The sequence below is a fragment of the Sinohyriopsis cumingii genome, chromosome 16 (assembly GCF_028554795.1).
Source record: "Sinohyriopsis cumingii isolate HCF-2022 chromosome 16, ASM2855479v2, whole genome shotgun sequence".
NCBI classification, from domain to species: domain Eukaryota; kingdom Metazoa; phylum Mollusca; class Bivalvia; order Unionida; family Unionidae; genus Sinohyriopsis; species Sinohyriopsis cumingii.
In genome coordinates this window covers 89,746,210-89,771,594 of record NC_142976.1, presented here as the reverse complement: position 1 = coordinate 89,771,594, position 25,385 = coordinate 89,746,210, and the positions used below count along the sequence as shown (strand labels likewise).

The 25,385-nt window shown below is 34.1% G+C and overlaps 1 protein-coding gene across 3 annotated transcripts in view; it reads left to right on the top strand.

Annotated features, from left to right (window-relative positions):
- Nucleotides 1-1,343: 1,343 nt before the first annotated feature.
- The window catches only part of LOC149780972 (solute carrier family 49 member 4-like), an 89,995-nt gene continuing 65,953 nt past the window's right edge, over nucleotides 1,344-25,385 (top strand). For 2 of the 3 annotated variants that reach the window (XM_089938084.1, XM_089938086.1), the window contains exons 1-7: nucleotides 1,344-1,584; nucleotides 8,424-8,590; nucleotides 11,251-11,400; nucleotides 15,196-15,403; nucleotides 17,172-17,262; nucleotides 23,882-24,045; nucleotides 25,007-25,061. In XM_089938084.1, the coding sequence (XP_089794210.1) occupies nucleotides 11,272-11,400; nucleotides 15,196-15,403; nucleotides 17,172-17,262; nucleotides 23,882-24,045; nucleotides 25,007-25,061 (647 nt within the window). In that variant the 5' untranslated portion in view covers nucleotides 1,344-1,584; nucleotides 8,424-8,590; nucleotides 11,251-11,271. Of the gene's footprint in view, nucleotides 1,585-8,423; nucleotides 8,591-11,250; nucleotides 11,401-12,330; nucleotides 12,383-15,195; nucleotides 15,404-17,171; nucleotides 17,263-23,881; nucleotides 24,046-25,006; nucleotides 25,062-25,385 lie in introns of those variants that run through there. The other variant, XM_089938085.1, reaches the window with a different exon arrangement.

Sequence of the window (25,385 nt, the reverse complement as noted above, 5' to 3'; positions counted from 1 at the left end):
AATTAAATTCAGAAATTTCTTTTCACGAGCACAATCAATCCAGTACGGGTTTATAACAATAAATTTGCATGATCCTAGAACAAGATATCGTATTGGACTTGATAAAATATTTGGTTAATAGCAGCAGAGGGGGCGGGACCTCAATGAGACGTCCGGTGGGTAAACACAAATTTCGACAAAAATAAAGTAATCCAATTACAGAAACTCTCGGTAAAGTTAAACGCTTTGGTTTAGCGTCAGTGGCCTTATTTTTTTATTTCGGAGGAAGCTTTTATTTTAAGCAAATGACATTTCAGCCAAGTGGTCTGTTCGCCCCCTCTGCTGCTCTTGACACACTTCAACTAGGGCCGGCCTTAGGCCGATTTGGCCCAATATGACCCCGCACTCACATGGGCTCCGCGCGTTAGTAAAAAATATATCAAAAGAGAGAAAGTAATTTTAAAGTGATGGAAGAGAATTTTAAGTTCAGTATCACATTCAACTTGTTTAAAAGTTTATTTCCATATGCCGTATTCACAGGGGGCCACGCGCGTAAATCCAGGGGCCCCTTAAAAATGATCCAAATCAGGCCCGCATTTGCTAAGGCAGGTGCTGACTTCAACAAATACCTATCCACGACTTTCCTTCACTTTCTCCACGGTAAATACATACTATTGAACTATGTCCAGGCTATCCGCTCTTTTGTCCGCATTTCATGAAGACAGCGTGAATTTCTTGACAAATGATAGGAAACTCGGTATAAATAGCTCATTAAAAAACCTACTGAATTTTATTATTTTATTGTATTTTGCCTCCCTTTATCCACAGGAGTCTGACGTTTTAACAATAAAGTACGGCGAAATCTCTGATAACATGAAATCACCTTATCGGTTATATAAATGTGTTCATTTATATAACCGATAAGGTAAATTCATGTTGTCAGAGATTTCGCCGTATTTTATTGACAAAACGTCTGACTCCTGTGCCTTATCTCTCGGTTTGCAATATATTCGATTTATAAAACCTATGAAAATTAGGGTATAAATGCAAGATTTTACAGTTTATTTAATGTCATTTCGAGCAACAACAAGAAGAAAAAATAAAGAAAAACAAAACAAAAAATTCACTTTGGTTTATCCTGAGACATATACGTCCGTATTTCTCCACAACTATGACGAAACAGCTGTATGATTCGGAAAATTCTGTACATGTTGTCAGCCTGTTTTTCACACTTATTTAAAGTTAAGCTTATAATTGTCATAGCAAATTTCATATGACTTCCTACGTCATGGCCCTCCACGTGACAAAGAAACAATTGTTTTCCTCTCGGAAGTTAGGTCTGCCAAATGACCTTTCATCTTTGACCGCAACTGAGTTAGAATTTTTTGTAATGGAGCAGTTATTAGTAACGGGAAGTGAGGAAGTTATAACGTTGTATGTTCTCGTTGAGCGAAGCTTCCAAATGTAAAATAATCCAAATCATCAAGGAAGAAACTTTAAAGACCATTGGCAGGATACTGATGTCACTGCTCAATAAGTTTTGAGATTGGTAGGTTTCCTAAATGGCGGCGATAAGGACACATCGACCGTCAATACCACCCATATGTAAGTTTGATATAAGACCAGTCTGTGTATGGCGTTCTCAACACTCAACGTCGTCTGCTATAACTTAACTGCTATTTATTTTCATTTATTTATTTATTTATAATAACTGGGCTATCAAGTTTTCAAGGTTTGTAGTTATCAATTTTATTTGGTTAAGTAGATTGTTTTACAGCAGTGTCAGGTGTATTGTCGATCGACTGTGTTCAACAAAAGTAGGATGATTCGTGAACCGCGGTCAAAGGTGAAACATAATAATAAATAAACTTATCACGTGTCACTTTTAGTGTTGAACGTATGTGCTAGTGAAACGAATAATTAATAACCGTGAAGATTATCATGGTTCAGGCAGACTAATTCAGCCCAAATCCCAGGCTGATTCGGACCATGTGATATATCATTGAGAAAAAGAAAAAAAAGAAGAAAAAAAATAATCGATCTGCTATGGTTTGTGCCCGTAACATAAATTGTGACGCTTATAATATTGCCTGAAACTATTAAAATCACAATAGAAAGTATTCAGATATATCTGCTTAGTTTATTCAGTGTTGATAAATGTTTAAAAACTCTCCAAATTTTTTGCTAACTAGTTTTACCAAAAATTGAATTATTAATATTTGCATCTGTAATATACTTAATTTCTTTCAAATGCATATAATGACGACAAAGTTAACAAAGAAAATTATGCTTTTCATATATTTTTTGTCTTTCAGACTTTTGAAAATATTATTCTATTTACAGATGTAGTGTATTTTTAAAAGACTTTTTGTCATGCTAGTGTATAACAAAGAAATTTTCCTCTTATATCAAATTATTTAAATGAAAAATTTCATTCTCGTTAGTTTTACATTAGAGTCATTATTCCTACTAAGGATGGGCATGAAGTCAGGACAGTCAACGATATACACGAAGGTCATGAATATAGCCATTTTAAGGTACCTGATTGTCAGGTATAATGCTATTTTGGCTGAGGCTATATAAAGGATTAAGGATGGTAGGGTATGTAGCCATTTTGATGTACACTAGTTGGGTAAATAATGTTTCAAAATGACTATATACACAACTGAAGCTATATGCAGAAGAAGTGCTACCTTGAAATATCTAGGGATGTTCTATGAAGAAATCTGAGAAAAATCATAAATATTAAATTGGCACATTACATTAGTGTGAAAAATACGATTTGTGAAAATATTATTTACTGGTGCTGTGTGATTAATGCACCTCTTCAGAAATCACACAAAGTGCATATCATTTTTGCTTTGATGGGACCAAATTGATTATAGATTAAATGTTATAATAACCAATCTTTCTTAGAAGAACGTCACAAACAAAGTCTATGCACCGAAATCAGCCTACTACACTACTAAGATCATGGAAAGTACCAGCTGCAAAGAGTTCTTCGAGATTACTAACAAGCTAATGTCAAGGAATAAATGTACACCACTTCCAACTACCTTCTTTCTAGTCGACCTTCCGGATTTGTTTGCAAATTTCTTCCGGGGCAAAGCACAAACCATTAGAGATAAACTGGTCAACACAAGTTCAATTGATTCGTCATCACCATACAGTTGGGATACAGAATTTCAGCGGCAACCATCAGCAGCATTTGAACCTGTCTCTATGGATTTATTATGTACAATCGTGATGAAGAGTACACCAGTCATGTGAATTTGATCCAATTCCAAAATCACTTCTGCTTGAGTGCTTAGATCCAGTATTGCCTTCACTAACTGATGTTATTAATATCTTTCATCTGGGGAATTCCCATCATTTTTCAAAACTGCCATTGTAAAGCCTCTGCTGAAGAAACCAACACTCGACCATAACAATTTAAAGAATTACAGCCCAGTTTCTAATCTTCATTCATATAAAAAATCTTAGAAAAGGTTGTTCTATCCCAGCTTGTATCTCATCTGAATTCAAACAGTCTTTTTAGCCATGTACAATCTGCATATCGCCCTTGCCACAGTACTGAAACTACTCTTCTAAAAGTAGTTAATGACATTCTCTCTGATTTGGATAGCGGAAAGATTACAGTCCTCATCCTCCTTGATTTTGTCTGCAGCATTTGACACAAAAGACCACGATATGTTACTTCACCGTTTCCAGCATGTATTTGGCATTCATTATACAGGCTTATTGTGGTTCAAGTCCTACTTGGTCAACAGGACACAAATAGTGTCTGCAAATGGGAAACACTCCAGCCCAGTTAATCTATGTTGTGGTGTTCCACAGGGGTCTGTTCTTCTCTTCATTCTATACACTCAGCCGGTCTCAAGTGTCATAGATCATCATCCATTGTCTCACCAATTGTACGATGATGACACCCAAATATACAAATCTAGCCACCCAACTGAAGTTGACGCTACCATCCAAGGTGTAGAGAGGTGCATTTCTGATGTGAAATCATGGATGACATGTAACAAGCTGCAGATGAATGATGATAAAACTGAGGCCATTCTGATCACAACACAAAGACATTCTGGGTCACATCCTTTACGTCAAACAATAATATCAGTAACACCAACATGTCATGAACATATGCAAGGCTGCATATCTTGAGCTGAGATGTACCAGCTCCATTCGCAAATATCTTTCAGTTGATGCCACTGAAACACTTGTATGTTCATTAGTACTTTCAAGACTGGACTATTGTAACTCAATTCTGTCTGGTCATCTCAATATCTACGTCAGAAACTTCAAAAATTTCAAAACACAGCTGCTCGGATCATACTTAGAGTATCACGATCAGAGCACACCTCGCTGCTCTGTACCCTACACTGGCTATCCATTCGATCCAGAATCAAACACAAAATTTGTTTTCTGTGCTATGTTTCAATGATGGACTCCAGTCCAACATACCTATCCGACCTCACCCATGCATACACACCAGCAAGATACATATGCTCCTCTTCTGACAATCTTATACTCATTATTCCCACTACGAAAACAAAGTCATATGGACAACATTCTTTTGCATACCAGGGCCCAGCAATGTGGAATGAATTGCCCACTGAACTTAGACACAAAGACACAGTGATCCCATTCAAGAGTGTTCTTAAAACTCACATATTTCGACTGCAAGAACAAACTTAAAGACCTAATAATGTTCCCTACCTTAAATGTTTTCAGCATGTTTTTTATGTGTTCTAAAGATAAGGCGCTATAGAAAGTCTTCATTATTATTATTATTATAAGTATGCTGAGTTTCATCTTGGAATGAGTTATTTTTTTTGTTCCTAGTGGTAAGTGATTTCATGGGAAGTGTACTCAGCATGTGCAGGCATTTCACATTGATTTCCAGTTCACTGAGCAAAAGGCCCCATAGCAGCTGTAAATTCAGCAATAATGGAATAGAGAGGGAGAGAGTGATATCTTCACAAGCAAAGGTTCCAATAAGTTAGCCTATCTACACCTTGGTGGATCAATCTCATATTTCAGTGCTTTGTACTAGCAACATCTATTGATTTCAAGAGTTACCTCCATTAGTATAATTAATATATACAGTCAACTAACCAGGAGAATAACGTATTACTGCAGCTAGCAAGCAGCGTGTCAGTACAAAACTGACCTGTCACTCTATTATTGACAGTGACAATAAAGGTAAGAGCAATTTTGATTGGATGCAGTGCCACTTCATCCAGTGAAATTAACAGACCAAAAGTCCTCAGATATTGAATTGATCCACCAAGGTGTAGATGAATTTACTTATCTGGACCTTAGCTAGCGATGGCAAGAGAGATGGGGGAAGCGAATATGAAACTCCTTGTGTTTTATATGTTTGTTTTGTTCTCTCAATAGTTAATTTGCGAAGGAGAGAGATTAACTACTACATGTACTTAATAAATCCACTCTTATGATAGGAACAGGAAATGCCAGTGACTTAGCAATCTAAATAATCCAGACCTGCATTAACATAGGTTTAATAATTTGAGTCACATTGCAATGATGTCTGCAGTGTGGTAGTTTATAGTGATGTCTAGCACTGGGGCATCATGTTGCAGACATATGGTATGATATCCCACCCAGTCACATTATCCTGACACTAGGCAGACCAGCCCTAACAACTAACCTCTTAATGCGGAGTGCCAAGTGAGGCAGCTGCTCGTACCATTTTTTTAAGTCTTTGGTATGACTTGACCAGGTTTCGAACCCTCAACCTCCCACTTTTGAGGCAGACACTTTAACCTCTTAGGCCACTGGAGCAGTCCCTTCAACATAAACCTTGCAAATGCATTAACAGATACAGACCAAAATGTGTGGACAAAAATGATGTGACCAAAGCTTGCAAATGCATTAACAGACACAGACCAGAATGTGTGGGCAAAAATGATGTCACCAAAGTATTTACGTACTTGGACCAAGATATATATGTATATATAAGAAAAATTGTTACTGCATGGGCCAGATTTGCTTGACTTTTTGCAGTTAGTTATTTGCATACAATTAAATGATTCATTGTGAATTCACAGAAAAACAAATAATATTACTTTTCTTCAAACAAAGAGTTCTAAAATGGATTTCATCTTTCAACATCATTTCATTATTTTCTTTATTTTAATTAGAATGAGGTCAGCAATATTTTAGAATTTAAATGTATACTAAATGTATACTATTGATTATGATATTTTATTGAATTATAAATTTGACAGGAACCCAGTGTAAGTTTTAAAATATATTTGTTATTAAGCACAAATTGTAATAGTAAATTGTACAGGATAAAGAATAAGTGTAAATAAATCTTATGCCTCCTCCCCCCCCAAAAAAAATGTGTTTTTCCAGTCGGCCAAATATCCCTGTTTTTCATTGCTGAACTCCGCAGTTTTTTTACTCCTAGGGTAAAAAAATTTTAAAAAGTTTTTAAAAATTCCTGAAATTAATTTGTGAATCTAATTGAGCTGGTTTAACGCAGTACTTAAAGTGCTTAATACATTATATATACAAATCAATATAATATATATAATGTTTAAATATATAAAAAATTATAACCCAAAAAATCCCATAATTGATTTGTGGAGCTAATTAGCAAGTTTAGCCCAGTACTAGAAGCACTTAGTACATTTTATAGATAGATAGATATATAGTTAGTTTTTAAAAATTCATGAAATTAATTTGTGAATCTAATTGAGTTGGTTTAACCCAGTATTTGAAGCATTTAATACATTATATATACAAATCAATATATATATAGATAAAAATTGTGTTAATGAATGAGCCCTGTTTTCACAATGTTTTATCAGTGTTAGTAATTTTATTTTTTACCTCAATAAACTATTTGCATTTTGCACAAAGAGGAATCAGCTGCTTCAAAAATATTTCACCATTAATTTGCCAATGCAAGATAAAGTCTTACATTATTTCATTTCATCATATATAACAACCCACATAAAATGTTTGTTTTGTTTTATTAAATGCAGATTTGAACTGCTTAATGTATTTCAGAAATAAACAAGCATCTTTTAAACAAATGTTAATGTCACCTGTAAATCTTCGACAAAACTTACTAATATTTCACAGGATCTGAATAAGTCTGGCATTTGGTCCAAATCAGCCTGCAATCTGGGCTGAATCAGCCCATAATTTGGTCCAAATCAGCCTGCAATCTGGGCTAAATCAGCCCATAATTTGGTCCAAATCAGCCTGGCCTGAATCAGTCTGATACTGCTGCAAGTTTCACTTTCAGTATACAGTAGAATCTTTCATGAAAGCCAACCCCTTTTGCCAATTTTGTTTAGTCATGATGCTATATAATCAATTAATCTGTGCATTGAGAACATGGTCGGTCAAGACATGTGGTCTCATATAGCAGTGGTCTTTCAATACAGGTTTTTCTGTACTCATTTCTCCCATTCTCACAGGATATTAAGTATGTCCATCCTTCAGTCAGCAGGCAGTTTATTGCTACAGTTTTGTTAATATGAAGTGTTTCATTGCAACTAATAACAAAATCTTTTGGTAATGTTTTCTTTTCTGGAAATTAATCAGTAGAGAAATTAACAAATATCTACTTCCTTTATAACTTCAGATACATACTGTATATCTCACACAGGAAGCTGAACCACGTCCCACTTAGGTGAATCAAGTCATGAAGTTGATGATGGTTTACGATGATGCATTTGAAATCCTTTCCTTTGTCCTGGAGTGTTGCAATTTTAATGACTCTTTCTATTGATATACTTATTTATATGCCAATATATGTAATGAAAGTATGCCAGTAATTAATATTAATTAATATATTACATAAAAGCTGTAATTATTAAATATAAGGCAATTAAATCATATATTTAACAAAAGGGAAATGAAGGAGTGAAAGAAAATGGAAAAGAGATGTTTAAAAAACTATTTAAAAGTACAGCATCTAGATCTTTAATTGCATGTACATGAAAGATGGGCACGTGGCACTATCAGTCACATATAGAAAAGAAAAGCATTTGAATAAATGGAAAGAAATATCCAACAAAACATTGTCTGTAGAAAAGAAAGTACCTTCTGACAAAAACAATAGCAGTGTGTATGAGAGTAGAATTCTGGGAGATTGAATCGAAAGTTGCTAATCCAGAGCAACTTATTAATGATGCTTATTAATTGCAAACAGCTGATTACTGTAAATAAGGGAAGAATCTGACATCTGACACCGCTGGACTTGTGATACAGCCCAGATATTTTAGCATTGAGGAGAGAGTATGTTTTCAGGTCCATGAATTACCTTCTCAGAGATAACTGGATTTGAAACACTATTTAAGAAACAATTGTAAATACTTTTTAGTATTTTAAATTTTCTGCATTGGATGACAATTTGGCATCTTTTTAATTGTGACATTGTTTTCATTTCATCCATACAGTGATTACATGATATGCAACAAGAATACAAGAAACTCCTTTGATATAGCAGTAAAAACAGGATGGCCCACTGGATTTCTTTTATTGATAAGTTGGCATAATTTACAATATTTGCTGAATATAGGATTGGAGATAGATGATAAGTCAACAAGGCAACTTCCATTAACAGGTAAAGTATTGTCTTTTACTTACAATTCATTTCAGGTTTCATAAATGATATGACAACACATCATGGTATCCCAACACATAATGCATTGTAATATGATAAAATACAAGAGCATATACAGTATCCAGTTATGAGGAAGAAAATGGGAAAAAAAATTTGGTAGCAATGTGTTCTTCATGGTTACAGTACTAGAAGAAATCTTTAGTATTTGCCAATACCCTTGGTAGTTTGTAAACACCCCCCTTAATATTTCTAATTTAAAAAAAAAAACCTGAAGGATATGACAAATGCATAAAGGTATTGTCACAAATGGTTCCCAAAACACTGTCAACTTCTTCATGTTTAAAATCAAAAAAGGTTTAAGTGTAATGATGAGTCTGTTGAGTCTAACTTGCCAATTATTGGAAAAGTCCATTTTCAGTAAATGGTTTGTATCTTTGGACTTCAAGGTAGACTCTACATCATCAGCATCCTGGATTTTTTAATGACTAGTTCTGATATTTCTAAAAAAATATTAAAAATATTTTTACAAAAAATATGCCATGAAATTTGAGAACATGCACAATAAGTGATTTGAAGAATTGTAACATTATTGTACAAAGTCATCAAAATAGACTCATCCACTCAAATATGGGCACCATGTTAGCATAGATACTCTCCTTTGGTTTGGAACCCAAAGAAATGACCATGTTAGTGACCTGCAAGCAATAGTTGGTTAGAAATGATAAATCAACAAATCAAATGACTCGGATTTGTGTAGTTTTCTTGCCCTTTAAAGTTATCTTACACCAACTCAGTATGAAAAGAAATTCTTGCTTCAAATAAATTACATGGTCTACTTATCCAGCCAACCTCCCACTAATTTGTTTTTGAGTTTCTTTTTTTCCCAATCAAAGAATGAATGAAATACAGTGATATCTTCAACCTGTTTGGAAAGATAATACATATATTTATGTACAATAAAAATAAATAACTTACATGTAATTTGATCTGGCTTAATTTTGTCAACTAGCTGTATATACACACCATGATCTCAATGTAATATTGGCATGCTTGGTGTGTCCTGAAATGTTTCAGGTAGGTGTCTTTTCCATGGGGGAAGTTTTCTCAGGTGTTTTCTAGAAGTTGCTAAGGATTTTCTCGAAATATAAGTACATTTACTATGTTTACCTTAAAAGCTCTACAGTTTGGAGTTTTCTTTCCAAATTTTATTCTCATTTATTTTAATGTAACAGTTTACCTAGATTAATTATATTTTAGTGTCTTATTAAATACTTTTCTCACTTTATCAAATTTGTTACCTTTCAAATTGTACTGTGGAAAAAGACACAAAGGCACAGCCTGGAGACAACACTAGCAAATGAGATATTATTCAGCCTCATTAATACAAAAAAACTATCATGACTATTGTTTGGGATGTATTGCATTAAATATTTTTATCAGAATTTGCCCATAGAATCAAAACATTTAACTGACCATTTGTTTTGCTTCTAATATGCCTGACTTTTTGTAAGTATTATTTCCAGCTTTTTTCTCAACTAAAACTAAAGTTGAGATAATGGGATGACTTGATTCCCATTTTATGAGTTTATTCTTCAGGAGCATGATAATACAACACTACCTTGATATAAGGCCCCTCATTATAACACTTTGTTTTTATGCAAGTATTGTCATGGATACCAGTTAATTATGTAGTAGTGAAATAATATGTATAGTGTTCTACATTATAATGTGGTCTCACTATAAGGAGTTAAATTCTGGCTTCCATGGACAGTTGTTACAATAGGGATTAACAGCATTAGAAATTGAAATTGAAAGTCACATGTTTGATACTTTATTCAAAGTCTAGACATCAACATCCCAACACTTATTTCATTAATTTTTGATGATTCAGCAGAATTGCAGTGACATAATTTACCTACCAAAACTATCATGTAACATACATGTTATTTTCTTTCATGCATGATGTCCTAGGGCATTGAACTATTGCACATTGACATGGATATGTTTATATATGGTTTAACTAATTTCAGTTTATCCTAATTCAGTTACAGTATGATGCAGTTGCGGTCATTGATTTGTGGTCCATGAATACTGGCACAGATTGAATAGACAAGGATTTTTCTTCAAAATTCCATTGTACTGGGTTCAGTTATTGGTTGTGGAATTGGCAAAATTGCAGAATTTTTTATCATTTTTGGCTCTGTTGCTTATACTTATGGACTAGAAGAACTTAACAGCTGGCCTGTTGTATGTTGTCTACATCTTCTAAAATATTTTGTAGGGTTTCCATATAACTTTATATACTATACCTCCTAAATTCTAGTTGGTTCTATATCATTTACATGGAGGTTAATCTTTGGTGTCAAATGATACAAGTACATCTGTATGTGCACTTGCACAGATGCTAATGTTTTTGCAGTGTCAAGCTTCTGTCAAGTAAGGCTTGACAAAATCAAGACATAAGAAAAATGATAGACCCAAATTAAAAACAAACTGTTCATGCCAAGAAACTAGAGGTCTTAAAAGCAGACACTTGTATTGATGAAAGTTAAGCATTTTTCTGTAGGTATGGATAGGGTGTTATAGATGGAATTATTGATGAATAAACAAACTTGGTGTAAACAAAATGCAATTTCTAATGAAAATTTATTGTTCTTCAGCATTTCAGTTGCATTAACATCATGAGTGACACACATCAAATACCATCATTTTTTCCTGTGAATTATGAGGCATCTTCAGGGTTTGATCATCCTGCTGTAGATCAAACTGGAGAGAAAGCTCCACTTATTACAACAGCAGTAAGAACAAAGGTACATAAGGACCTGTCAGACTTGACATCAATCAGAAACTAAAATAAAATAATGAAGTCTGCGATTTATCTATTTTTGCATGAAATATTTCTTCTTTTTCTTTTCCTAATTCTTCTTCCCACTCTTGCAAAAGTTAGTACTGCAGATTTTTAATGCCATCTATTTCTCATTCATCAAGTCCATGTGGTAACTTGTAATTGGCAAGAGCGGCAACATTTTTTTCTTTTTTTCAGCCACTCATCTAGCATCCAGTGACAAAACTATGTGTATATACAACTATAAAAATTACATGTGTATATGTACGACTGTGGAAATTGAAGATGGATTAAATATAACAAATTCTAAGTACAATAATATGATTTTCAGGGTCCATAGAACCTGACTATTATAAACTGAACTGTGTTATAAGCTGCCAAGTCAGATTTGTGAAGTAAATTATGCATGTTTCCAAAAAATGTTCGGAGTGGGTGGGATGTGGGTAATGAAAGTGGGACAAAAATACGGTCCTTCATTGGCATAGTTACCATCTTCAGTCGAAGCATATTAAATGAGAAATACACATGTAGTGAAAATGGAGATTGTATATATAATGTTTATTTATACCTGTCTGATGTAAAGCATGAAGAGTATCAGCACTGTGTACTCACCTGCTGATCTAGTCACATGTGAATTGAAAACAATGAATTCCATAGGTAATATACACAGATTTAAAATACAAGGGAAAAAATAGCAAAATTATGCATCGAATGGTGAAGCACATTTACAGTTCAGTGTGTCCCAATGAAAATAAACAGTGTTTGTATAAATTTCATATTACTCAAGTTTTCTCATCTTTGACTTGAAATACTTTTTTTTGTGTTGAAAACTGATTAATATTTGGCTGCTTTCTATTAATGTCATGTTTGCTCTTGGTCTTTCATATTCCTCAGCTGACGAATTCGAACACCAGACTTAATCCAGGGCTTCTTTCTTGTCTTTAATGGTAATAACTTTACGTTTTATGTCCCATTATCAGTTGTAAATGTCCACTAATTAACACTTTTACACATGTTCATTTTAATGACTACAGCAAAAATAATTGTCAATCCACAATGGGGTCATTTTACTAGGGAATGGACGATATTACTCACTGGTGAACTGATTGTGTTTGACTTGTAAATTCAGTTTAGAATCTTCTATCAACCACTGCATTTTTTGGTGCATGGTTGTGTAAGCAGTTAAAACACCAAACATGTTGGATATTGTTTGAACAACGATTGTGTACAGAATACATTGAAGACAAACAAAGAATACTCAATGACTTTATGGTCAGTGGATTAGTAATAATAAGATTATTACTAATGAACTGACATTATATGACAATAAACTGAAGATCATAGTTCTTAAAAGGCCCAGCCATTGGTTCAGATACTCATATTTCTGATATTTACTTTGAGAAACTGACAAAAAATTTAAATTGCTAAAGCTACACCATGTTTGTTTTTTATCTGAATTCATACATAATCTCATCACCAAAATGATAAATAACTGTTTACACATTATTTTTCATACTTTTAAGAAGATTTTTTTTAATGTATGAGAAAAATATGTGTATATGATATTTCAGGAGCCATTCCTTGATCATCTTATATTCAAATTCATACACAATCTCTTCCCCAAAATGTTAATAAACTTTTTGCATGTTATTTTTCGTACTTTCAAGAAGAAACTGATCATTTTTTCATGTGCAGGAGAAAAACATGTATACAAAATTTGGGAGCCATGTCATGACTGTGTTATATATTAATTGATGTTATAATGGAGCATGCTATAGTGGGGTCAGACTGTACATTCCTTAGATCAGTGTTGGCCCTTGGCAGTGGTGATGGCAGGGGGTAATTACATGTACATATATTAGCAAGTTAAATCAGGCAATTATGTAAAAATGTTGCAGTGGAAATTATAAATTATTATTTTTAAAATTATTATTATTATTATTATTATTATTTTAATTGATTTCTACTTATGATTAGAATTGCTTTGCTTAAATATAGTCAGTTTGGTTACGTGAAGAAATCAGTTGAATAACAGGCTACTTGTGGCATAGCATACTGCATGTCATTGAGTGTCATAAATTTCATGTCAGGTAAACAAGTTTGTGATTCATAGAATGTTACTACACAGAGAAAGCATTGCTCATTTACACTGCTATGGGATGACCCACAGGTTCATATACTTCTACTACTACATAGAAAAAGCGACTCTTGATGACTATGCTATGAGATAGCCTACTGGTTCATATACTCAGTGTTACTACACAAAAAAAGCATTTCCCAATGTGATTACCTACTGATTTATAAACTTATTTTACTACACAGAAAGCTTTGCATAATGACACTACTGTATGATGGCCTACTGATTTATAAACTCATTTAACAACACAGAAAGTTTTGCATAATGACACTACTGTGGGATGGCCTACTGATTTATAAACTCATTTAACAACACAGAAAGCTTTGCATAATGACACTACTGTAGGATGGCCTACTGATTTATAAACTCATTTTACTACACAGAAAGCTTTGCATAATGACACTACTATGGGATGGCCTACTGATTTATAAACTCATTTTACTACACAGAAAGCTTTGCATAATGACACTACTATGGGATGGCCTACTGATTTATACACTCATGGTATTACACAGTGAAAGCATTTCTCACTGAAACCACTATAGGATGGCTCACTGATTCAAATATTTGTATTACTTAGACATAGCATTTCTCAATGACACAGCTGGAATTCTGCTAGTCAGTCTAACCTGTGAATTGTTTTTCTACCACTTCATGTAGGCAAAATCTGCCTTAGAAGCCCCCTCCACACACAGTTATTGCATACTTTTAGTTTTCCCTGCCACAAATGAGAAATATCAGTGTAGCATGCCAAAACATGCAGTACCTTCCCTGGTATGCCAAAACATACAGTACCCTCCCTGGCATGCCAAAACATACAGTACCTTCCCTAGCATGCCAAAACATACAGTACCTTCCCTGGCTTTGCTTATTCTTGATTGTACAATATGCAGTTGTTTATAGGAGTAGGTGGCATGCCATATTTTACCACATCACTGCTGTTTCTTGGGAAAGAACTGGCTATATGACCAGTACCAAAAGTAAAGGTCTGCTTTACAAATATTGAATTTCACAGTGCAGAGCTGGTGCTTCATTTTTGCACTTTCCAAAAGTTGAATATGCCTTTATCCTAACCCTCAAAGATTGTTTTATATTGTACATTCAAGTATATATTTGTAATCACCTCCACATATATGTACATTGAACCAGTTCATAAGGGTCATATTCCCATTGGCTTATCACAGTTTTATTGTGCAGATTTCCTGCATAACGGTCACCTGCTGAATACAATAGCCCTCTTTTAGTATCCGGTATATAGTGGTTACTGAATGTCCTGTATATAGTGGTCACATGCAGAAAACGGTGGTCAGTGCACCTATTTTCTGTATAGAGAGGTCACAGCATACATTTCCTGTATATAACAGGTACCTGCTGAACTGAGGTCACTGTATAATTTCCTGTGTAAAATAATAAGATCCCATTAATTTACATGTCATTTAGATCTTAAATGTACAAGTTCATGGTTTATTTAATAGGTTAGGTAAATTTATAATGTGAACAAAAACTGACATATTTTTTTTGTTTACATTCGAAGTCATATAGACTACTTTGAATCAGTAATTTGTTTCTAACTTGTCATCCTTCTCATGCAGTTAATAATTAAATGTTCATGGTACATTTCAGGTTTATTTCAAAAGATGGTATATCCTGGTTGTTTTTTCCCTCGGTGCATCAATACAAGGTGGGGTTTGGAACACATGGGGGCCAATTGCAAGTGCGAGCGAGGATGCATTTGGCTGGACAGATTCAACGATTGCTCTCCTCAGTAACTGGGGGCCTATAACATACATCATAGCTGCATTCCCTCTCTCATGGTTAATTGATGTAAAAGGTAAATACAAGTTACAGGTTTGTACATTCATTCATGGCAACTGGTTCGGTAGTAAACATCCTGTATTAAAACACCTGTATATGCTGAATAACATCAAAGGTGTAAAAAGAAACTGTATAAAACAGGACATGCTTCAGATGCTAATGAACTTACACTCTGTTGATTGACTGAATAAGAAGAACATTGATAGAGTAATTAGACAATAGCTGACCTCAAGGCCTGGAGGAAAATATTGCTTTATGTGTAATAGTTTGAGATAATAAAAAAAAACACTTAGTCAGTATGATTTTGTTGTTTATCTTTTTAAATTTAAAGTGTACAAATTGCAACAATGTGTGATAAATAATATTAAAAAGGGGAAATTTTGGGTAGATGGAAATTGGGGTCTGAGCTTGTGGAATTCAAGTCAGGGCTTGTGTTTTTTTTTAATGTAACCAGCCTTGGGACTTTGTCTACAAAGAAATTTGTTTGAGCACTGAATTGATTGGTCGACGAGTTCATATGAAAATGATACTAAATTCTAAATTGCATTTGTGGGTAACTACTGCACATTAAAAGTGCTTTCTCTGGATCCCAAGTATATTTTACTCGAACAATTGTTGTTTATCTGGAAGGGATTATCCACCTCGATAAAATATTGGAATTCTTTTATCTTACATTTTATTTTTGTATAAGTTAGCTTTCATGTTATGTTGATGTGCCATTGAACTCTCCATACAAGCATATATGCGTATTACACACACACACACAGAACATGTGATTACAGGCTTCCTGCATTTTGGGGGGTCATATAACCCTCAGTTCTTGACTCTTGTACATCTTTGAACACTCTTTTTCATCAGGGAAAAAACAAAAATAACTGCCTCTTACATTTTTAAGGTCAGAGTCACTAAAGGCAACAAAAACTTGAAGATCCCAGTCATTTTAAAACAATAAGTTTGGCACTCCAGATACTTAAGGTTTGTTGTTGTCAGCTGAATTACGTCACAAGGTCACAGAAAGCCACCAGGGTAACCTAATTTCTGGGTTGAAATAATGACAACAGGGACTACATTTCTGGGTGACAAACTTACAGAAATACAAAATCAGGCATTTATTCTACAAAGTACTTGCTTGTAAAGATACATTTTTTAAAAACGTGGAAATTTATATAATAAATGTTGCTGGATAATGAATGGAGATTAAGTAGAACAAGATCCAGAACAGAAAATTCTGTAGTGCAGCTCTATTTCAGGTAAATACAGTATTCAAACATATATGTTTTTGTGGGTAGTAACTTTGACCAAATGTTTATAACAGTATAGATGTCCAAGGAAGAATATTTTTTATGCAGTATCAGTGACAAAGTTTGTGTGACAAAACTGTCAAAATAGACAAAAAATTTAAAAAAGTTGTTATCACTAGTGCACTAAGTACTTTCAAATGTTTTTCTTTGTATCGTTGAAATAGATTTTTTCCCCTAACTTTGGAGAACAGTGTGTACTCTGCCCTTGGCATGCTAGTTGTGATACTGATGCATGCATGCATGAATTCAGACAAACATTCAAACATGATTACTTTTTGCAGAATACTGATTCATCATGATAGTCGTGAAAAATAAAACTACGTACAGTATCGTCAGTCATCCTTTTTTAATTTCATGAAATGTTTGGAAATTGGAAATTTAATACATTTTTGTGACCTGGATTATTTTGCTCCTTGGTTAATACGCTTATTGTGCATTTTTTAAATTGATAAAAGAATTATTTTGTTTATCTACAAATTGCAGGTATCCGATGGGCTACTTTGTGCATGAGCTTTCTAGTTGCCTTGGGAACTGGTTTACGCTGTATTCCTGCTGATCCAACAACATCAACTTGGTAAGATTCAGTTCTGCATAATTATATTCCTATACTAGTTGTTAATTACTTACCTGTGATATAATTACACATGATATTATCTCACAGACAGGACAAAATTGCATAATTCATTGTATAGATGTGATATCTCACAGACTGGGGAAAAATGACACAGAATTACATACCTGTGTTATCTTACAGATGGAGGAAAAATCACACACAATTACATTCCTGTTATTTCTCATAGAGTGAAGAAAAATCACACTGAATGCATAGACTTGACGTTTCAGAGGTTGGAAAAATCATACAGAAGTAATTACATATTTGTGATGTCTGACAGGGTGAAGAAAAGTCACACAGCAATTAATTTCATTCCTGTGATATCTCACAGAATGAGTGAAAATCACACAAAATCATAATGGCAGACTATAGTTTAAATTATATTTATTCAAGAAGCATCTTCACAAAAGTGATTTATTTCCAAACAATGCAATATCTGGGAATTCAGTAGAAGTCTGGAAGCTTAGTAAAATCTCTCCCCGTTACAAAGAGATTCTTGCAATATTTTTCTAGTGTATACAGGTTAGTTATCTACAAAGGGGACATAACGTATTTGATGAATGAGTGGTGTAGGTCCCATTCAAAAAAAGGAGGTCAAATTATATCTTGTCACTAGCTTGGGGCAGGACCATGGTATCTGCATTGTTATATGCCTGTAACATTGGTAATTTAGGCTCCTCCATCCACTTTGGGGCAGGACTTTGGTATCTGAATTTATATATGCTTGTAACATTGTTAATTTAGGCTCCCCCATCCAGTTTGGGGCCAATGTGGGTATGTGAAAAAGCTTGCCAGTAGTTTCTCGTGGGTCAGTGGTTCTTTCCGGGGTTTTCACGGGTTCTTCCTGCACTATTAATACTGACCGCCATGTATAGCCTATAGTGTGCTGAAAAATGTTGTTAAACCCAACAGCAACAACCAATTTGGGGCTGGACCATGGTATCTGAATTAGTATATGCTTGTAATATTGTTAATTTAGGCTCCCTCTTCCAATTTGGGGCAGGACCATGGTATCTGAATTAGTATATGCTTGTAACATTGTTAATTTAGGCTGTCCCATCTAATTTGGGGCGGGACCATGGTGTCTGAATTAATATATGCTTGTAACCTTGTTAATTTAGGCTCTTCCATCCAGTTTCCTCCTATAGTAATGTCAACCGCTCCTAATGGTTAGAGTGTCTGCCTCGGATGCGGGAGGTCGTGGGTTCGATCCCCGGCCGAGTTATACCAAAGACTTACAAAAACGGTACTAACAGCTGCCTCACTTGGCGCTCAGCATTAAGAGGTTAGTGTTTGTCAGGATAATGTGGGTGGGACATCATGCTACATGTCTGCGGCATAATGCCACAGTGCTAGACATCACTATAAACTGTCACACTGCAGACATCGTAGCAATATGACTGAAAAATTGTTAAAGCTATGTTAAAAAATATCGAAATCCTTTAGTAATGTCAGAGATGCTTTCTTGGTAGTACATGTTACTATTTTGATAGCCTCCAGATTTATTTTTTCCCAGTGATTCTTTTTCTTGCACAGTAGAGTTTTCCCAGATAAAATAAGCATAGTCAAAGATAGGAAATCTATAAGTTTCATGCATTCTTTCCAGGGATAAGTGATCCAATCTATTTTTCAAAATCTTGAAAGTATTTTACTTTCGCCCCAGCCTAAATTTCAGATAAATGCTTTAAATATGCATGCCAAGTGGCGTCACCAGCTGATATAATGCCTATATACTTTTGTTCGGATACTTCTTAAGTATATTGCTGTCTATTTGCAGTATAGGATAGTTGCTTGGATGATGATTTCATGTTTTTAAAATTTAACAGTTAGATTATGTTTTCATGTTATAGGTATTGTTTTCTCTGGGTTAACTAGCCATTAGAATTGAACATTTGGATTTCAGCTATTGTATATAGTGTAGAGTTTTCAGTGAATAGTCAAAATCATGGTTCCCAACCTGTTGGCCACTGACCTCTGAGGGTCTACAGGCTTATTCCGAGGGTATGTATTTTATCTAATAATGGAGCCTAAATGTACTACTATTAGTATTTGAGGGTCTGTGAAACTTGTTGACGTCATGAATGGGTCCTCATAATCATAAAGGTTGGGAACCACTGGTCTAAGTGTTGATAGTATTGGTTTAAGTGTTGATAGTATTGGTCAGAGTGTTGACAGTATTGGTCTAAGTGTTGACAGTATTGGTCTAAGTGTTGATAGTATTGGTCGAAGTGTTGATAGTATTGGTTTAAGTGTTGACAGTATTGGTCTAAGTGTTGATAGTATTGGTCAAAGTGTTGATAGCATTGGTCTAAGTGTTGATAGTACTGGTCTAAGTGTTGATAGTATTGGTTTAAGTGTTGATAGTATTGGTCTAAGTGTTGATAGTATTGGTCTAAGTGTTGATAGTATTGGTCTAAGTGTTGATAGTACTGGTCTAAGTGTTGATAGTATTGGTCTATGTGTTGATAGTATTGGTTTAAGTGTTGACAGTATTGGTCTAAGTGTTGATAGTACTGGTCTAAGTGTTGACAGTATTGGTCTAAGTGTTGACAGTATTGGTCTAAGTGTTGATAGTATTGGTCTAAGTGTTGATAGTACTGGTCTAAGTGTTGATAGTATTGGTTTATGTGTTGATAGTATTGGTTTAAGTGTTGATAGTATTGGTCAGAGTGTTGACAGTATTGGTCTAAGTGTTGACAGTATTGGTCTAAGTGTTGATAGTATTGGTCGAAGTGTTGATAGTATTGGTTTAAGTGTTGACAGTATTGGTCTAAGTGTTGATAGCATTGGTCTAAGTGTTGATAGTACTGGTCTAAGTGTTGATAGTATTGGTCTAAGTGTTGATAGTATTGGTCTAAGTGTTGATAGTATTGGTCTAAGTGTTGATAGTATTGGTCTAAGTGTTGATAGTATTGGTTTATGTGTTGATAGTATTGGTTTAAGTGTTGATAGTATTGGTCAGAGTGTTGACAGTATTGGTCTAAGTGTTGACAGTATTGGTCTAAGTGTTGATAGTATTGGTCTAAGTGTTGATAGTATTGGTCTAAGTGTTGATAGTATTGGTCTATGTGTTGATAGTATTGGTTTAAGTGTTGATAGTATTGGTCAGAGTGTTGACAGTATTGGTCTAAGTGTTGACAGTATTGGTCTAAGTGTTGACAGTATTGGTCTAAGTGTTGATAGTACTGGTCTAAGTGTTGATAGTATTGGTCTAAGTGTTGACAGTATTGGTCTAAGTGTTGATAGTATTGGTCTAAGTGTTGATAGTATTGGTCTAAGTGTTGACAGTATTGGTCTAAGTGTTGATAGTATATCATTGATTTATCCTAAAAACAATAGTGGTCTAAAGATCAATCTCTGGTCATTAGGGATTCGAAAATCAGGAATTCAGGACAATTCATTCCTTTCATTGTGATAAGTAGTATTCTAACTATATAGTTATCTACCTTGAATTCAGATTTTTTAAAGTTTAAGTAAATAATATTGAGTGTAGAACATGATCAGTTGCTTCAGTTACATCAAAGAAAACATTTCTAACTTCCTTTCCTGCTACAGGGCTAAACAAGTCAACATATTTTAAATACATGTATTTAGCACCTCATAGGTTGTAAAGTTAGTGGGTGAAAAGCCTGATTGATTTGGTGTAATCAGGTTATGTTGAGCAATACATTTCTTCAGATTTGTATAGACACACTTTTCAAATACCTTAGACAAAATACAAAGAAGTGATCATTTGAAACAATTATTTTACAGTCTTTTTGTTGACTGACCGCATTTGTTAGTTTCCAAGAACAGCATACCTTAGAGTAGCTGGAGGAATTGTTAATTTTGTAAGTCAACCTTTGATTTTGAAAATATTTGATTCACGTATTTCACTAATGATTCTGTTTCTTTTCTTATTGGTGTATTAACCAATGACAAGGGTTATGTTAATGTTTTGTTTGATTGTTTCAAGTTTGTAACTTGTTTTCTAGTTTCTTTGTGTGTCCAGGGCAAATTTTTAGCATAAGAGTGTCCTTTGGTGCACAGCTTTTCTTACAGCGTCCCAAATTAGGTTAGTGAATTTAGCAATGGCATCATTACTGGGTTTTTTTGTCAAGTATATCATGCCATAAAACAGACTGAAAACTGAAGTGAACTTAACAAATTGTAATCCTCCTAATCATAAGATCATGTCACCATTTTATAGAACTTGAATTTTGAAGCAGTAAATAAGATAGTATACATTGGGCAATGGTGTCTGACTCCATTTGAATGAAATGAATCCAGGACACCAGCGCTAAATGAAACCTTGGGGTCTTGCATCATTATTATGTCTATTAAAGTCTCAAGATACTCAGTAAAATTTGTAGATTACAAGACTGGGGTAGCTGAAGTACTTAATTATTAGAAGCAAGAAAGATTTAACTAAAATCTCCCACAGCCACTAGGTGGTCTGGTTAGTTTCTTGGTTCTCTCAATTCTAACTTCAGTACAGTCCCAAACGGATGATTCACAATTTAAGAGTATCTGTCTTAGCAACATTTCTTCCCATCAAAATTTATTTATGCGCAAAATGTTCAAGACCTCATAAACCAAGATCAGATTGTAGAATTGCAATAAATTCAGTGTCACTTTAATGTGGACAGATTACCCCCACCCCAAACCCCCCCCCCAAAAAAAAGAGTTCTCCTTTCCTTGTGGAAAAATGAAGAATAATCTAATACAGTAATTTCTTTGTTCAAAATTAATTAGTGTATCCAGTTTTCAGTTTAATAAAAGCAGAATATCAGACTGATGTGTATTGAGATGAATTAAGTTGAGTTTAGATTTCAGATTCTGAATATGAAGATTTGATGCATATTGTCAGAACCAGGATCCATGGTGTCAGACCCAGAATGCATAGTGTCAGAACCAGGATCCATGGTGTCAGACCTAGGATGCATAGTGTCAGAACCAGGATCCATGGTGTCAGACCTAGGATGCATAGTGTCAGAACCAGGATCCATGGTGTCAGACCAAGGATGCATAGTGTCAGAACCAGGATTCATGGTGTCAGACCCAGGATGCATAGTGTCAAGCCCAATGTGCATCATTTCAGACCCATGATTTGGTTCTATGCCTGTCAAAGGATACATAACCAATGCAAAAGAACCACAGTGAATATAATTATTGCTTGAGGTGAAAAATAGACCATAGGTTGATGTAAGAAAGAATTTAATTCACATAATCGAAAGAAGTGGGCATGATTATGACTCTCTTTAAATAAAAGTAAATTTTTATCTCCCTGGATAAAGCAACAGACCAATGCATTGATATTTTCCAGTGTAAAATATAGCAGCAGTACTGGAACTAAGTAAAAATAGTCCAGTATATGAACATGTGAAATCCTATGGAACAGACCAGTCGGTACTGATCATTTGTAATTGCCATTTAACCTGTCCACCTCTTCACTGTGGTTGCATGTGTAGCACATAGCTTTATGAGATATATAAAAATCACAACCATTTTACTGAAGTGTACATGAACGTAACCTTTCTTTATAGTACATAAAACATTTTGGGTGACTATGAAAATCCATAAGAAAAAAATAGAAATAGAGAAAATTGTATTAAAAAAATAAACAGAGAAACTGGTACTTTTTTATTTGCATAATAGGACTTTAACTTGGTTCTGTTTTCTTATGCTTTAACTTTGTTATGCTTTTCTATAATAAATTGCACGATATTTGATAAATAAATTAATCTAGATCATTATTGAATGGTCATGTCTTGCACAAATTTTCACAACAGGCAGCAGCTTGGGTAATGGTTCAAATAGCCTACTGATAAATTAAGTAAGGAGCGTTTCAGTTAATATTATTCAAGATTTAAAGCTTACAACTGTATGGTAAAAGTTAACACAAATAAATTCATTAGTATTTTACCTTGTATGGAAGAAATCTGTAAAATAAAGTCTTACAGAAATACTGTAATTGCAGTGACTATTTTGCCATTTCTCACAGTCCAGTGTTAGCATGAGATGTGCAAGCCCAGTAGGATTGCCTTTTCTGGCCTTTGTGACTCAATAACTATTACTAGTTTATTAGGGGACCTAGATAGTCAATTGGTGGCAAACTCTTTACCTCTGGAGCCCAACATTTGACCCTGTTTTTGCATATGCAAGGGTAAGTGGTCACCCTTCAAATGTTGGTTTTCCCCAATTTTGTTTTTCTTTCCTCTAATACCAGCCTGGGTGTGTTGTGTGGTTTTCTGTATTTTCTTTGGTTTATTACTGTTCAGGGAACACTATATAACATCTGTGCCTTTAAAAATAAGGAAAAACAAATTGGGTCATAGTGGCCAACTTTCCTGCTCGAGTGATTATATTTGCTTTTGGCGCTTTTTCTTTGACAGTGCTGCCAGAGCAGCATCCAAGTCAATAAAGAGCAATCATTTTAAGGACTAGTGAGTTATTTTAGGTTTTTGAATGATGTAGCAGTGGAAAAGAGAAATAATAGAACCCAAAATGAGTATCTTTTGAGTATAACTATGAAGAGAAACTTGATGGATTAGCAGGTAGTTTTATAATGATTCTGTAATTTGTTGACCCTCCTTTTAAGGTTGATACATATTGGTCAGTTCTTAAATGGAGTTGCAGGCCCTGTTGCCATGGGAGGACCACCTGTGGTGTCAGCAGAATGGTTTCCACCCCACCAGAGAACCACAGCAACAGCAGTGTCAATTGTAATCGGTTCCTTTGGGGTTGCAGCATCATTTCTACTAGGTAAATATTATTATATCCAGTTATCAGCATTGATTTTTTTTTTCTTTCTGAAATAACAAAGTCCAAGCAATTAAATCCCAATTTAGATTTGTTTTCAAATATAATAAGATGAGGAAAAAGTGTACATTTAAAAGAAAATCCCAAAGAAAAAAAGCATACATTCTGAAATTTTGACTTCTTAATTTTACAATGACAGTGACAACATTTTTGTACACTGAAATTAATAATTATTTTTTTGTGTACAAAAAATAACATGAAATACTGTTAGTCGATTCGGAGTATAAGACGAAGCTTAGATTTTCTGGTCAAAAAGTATCCTCTTATAGGTTGGCAAATACGGTATCATATGTGCATGTCTGTATGTGTGATATCTACCTTTAGCAATATAAAAGCAGTATGAATAATCCCATATGCTTAGTCATGCATGCATGACTAACCTAATAGATTAAAGTATGGTTTAGTATTTTCAGCAAAAATGAAAGTTTAAATGTTCATGGTCAAATTTGTTTGGTTGTTTTGTAGAGAGTAACATAATTTAATTTAATGGAATTCATAAAATTTAACACTTAATTTAATGTAAATTGACATTACAAATTTATTAACTGTATTAATACTCTTGAATAAAGTTATGCTTACTTGTATGTGTGATATTACGGTAGAACAAACTGACCAGCAACTCTTGGTTTGGCACTACTTAGCCACTTTTGTGTTGACATGTCATAAAACACTGCTACATCCACTATTGGACAATTTTATAAGAACAATGAATATCGAGTTTTTGCATTTTGAAAATTGAAAACTAATCATTAACTTACATAATTGATCTGTTATATTTCATCATTGCTGTAGAATTAAGTAATAGTTTCTTTACATATTTTTCTAGAAAAATAAGTGTTCCTAAATTTAAGCTCTATATTTTCTATTTCATTGTAGTTATTTTAATTTGCAACACTAATTCCAGGTCCATACTTAGTACCTGAAAGAAAGACTATGAATCAGACACATTATAATTTCAGGTAAGTTTATTTGCTCACATTTTTGTTGTTATTTTTTAGAAAGCAAAATTAAATTAAAAAAACACTAAAAGCAAAGCAAGCCAAGTGATCAGTTGAATGGTGTCCTAACTTGTGGCGTGTAGTTTTCTTACATTTACATAATACATCATTAAATCAGAGTCTAGACTTGAATACGACCTCATAATTATTGTATGCATTTGTTTTGGTCATTATATTTTCCCAGTTGTTTAAACATTTGGCTGCTAGAAGCACAAGACAAAATAGTTTGTATCAAGGACTTAACAAACTGTATCATTGTAATCCAGGGTCTGTTTTATAAACATT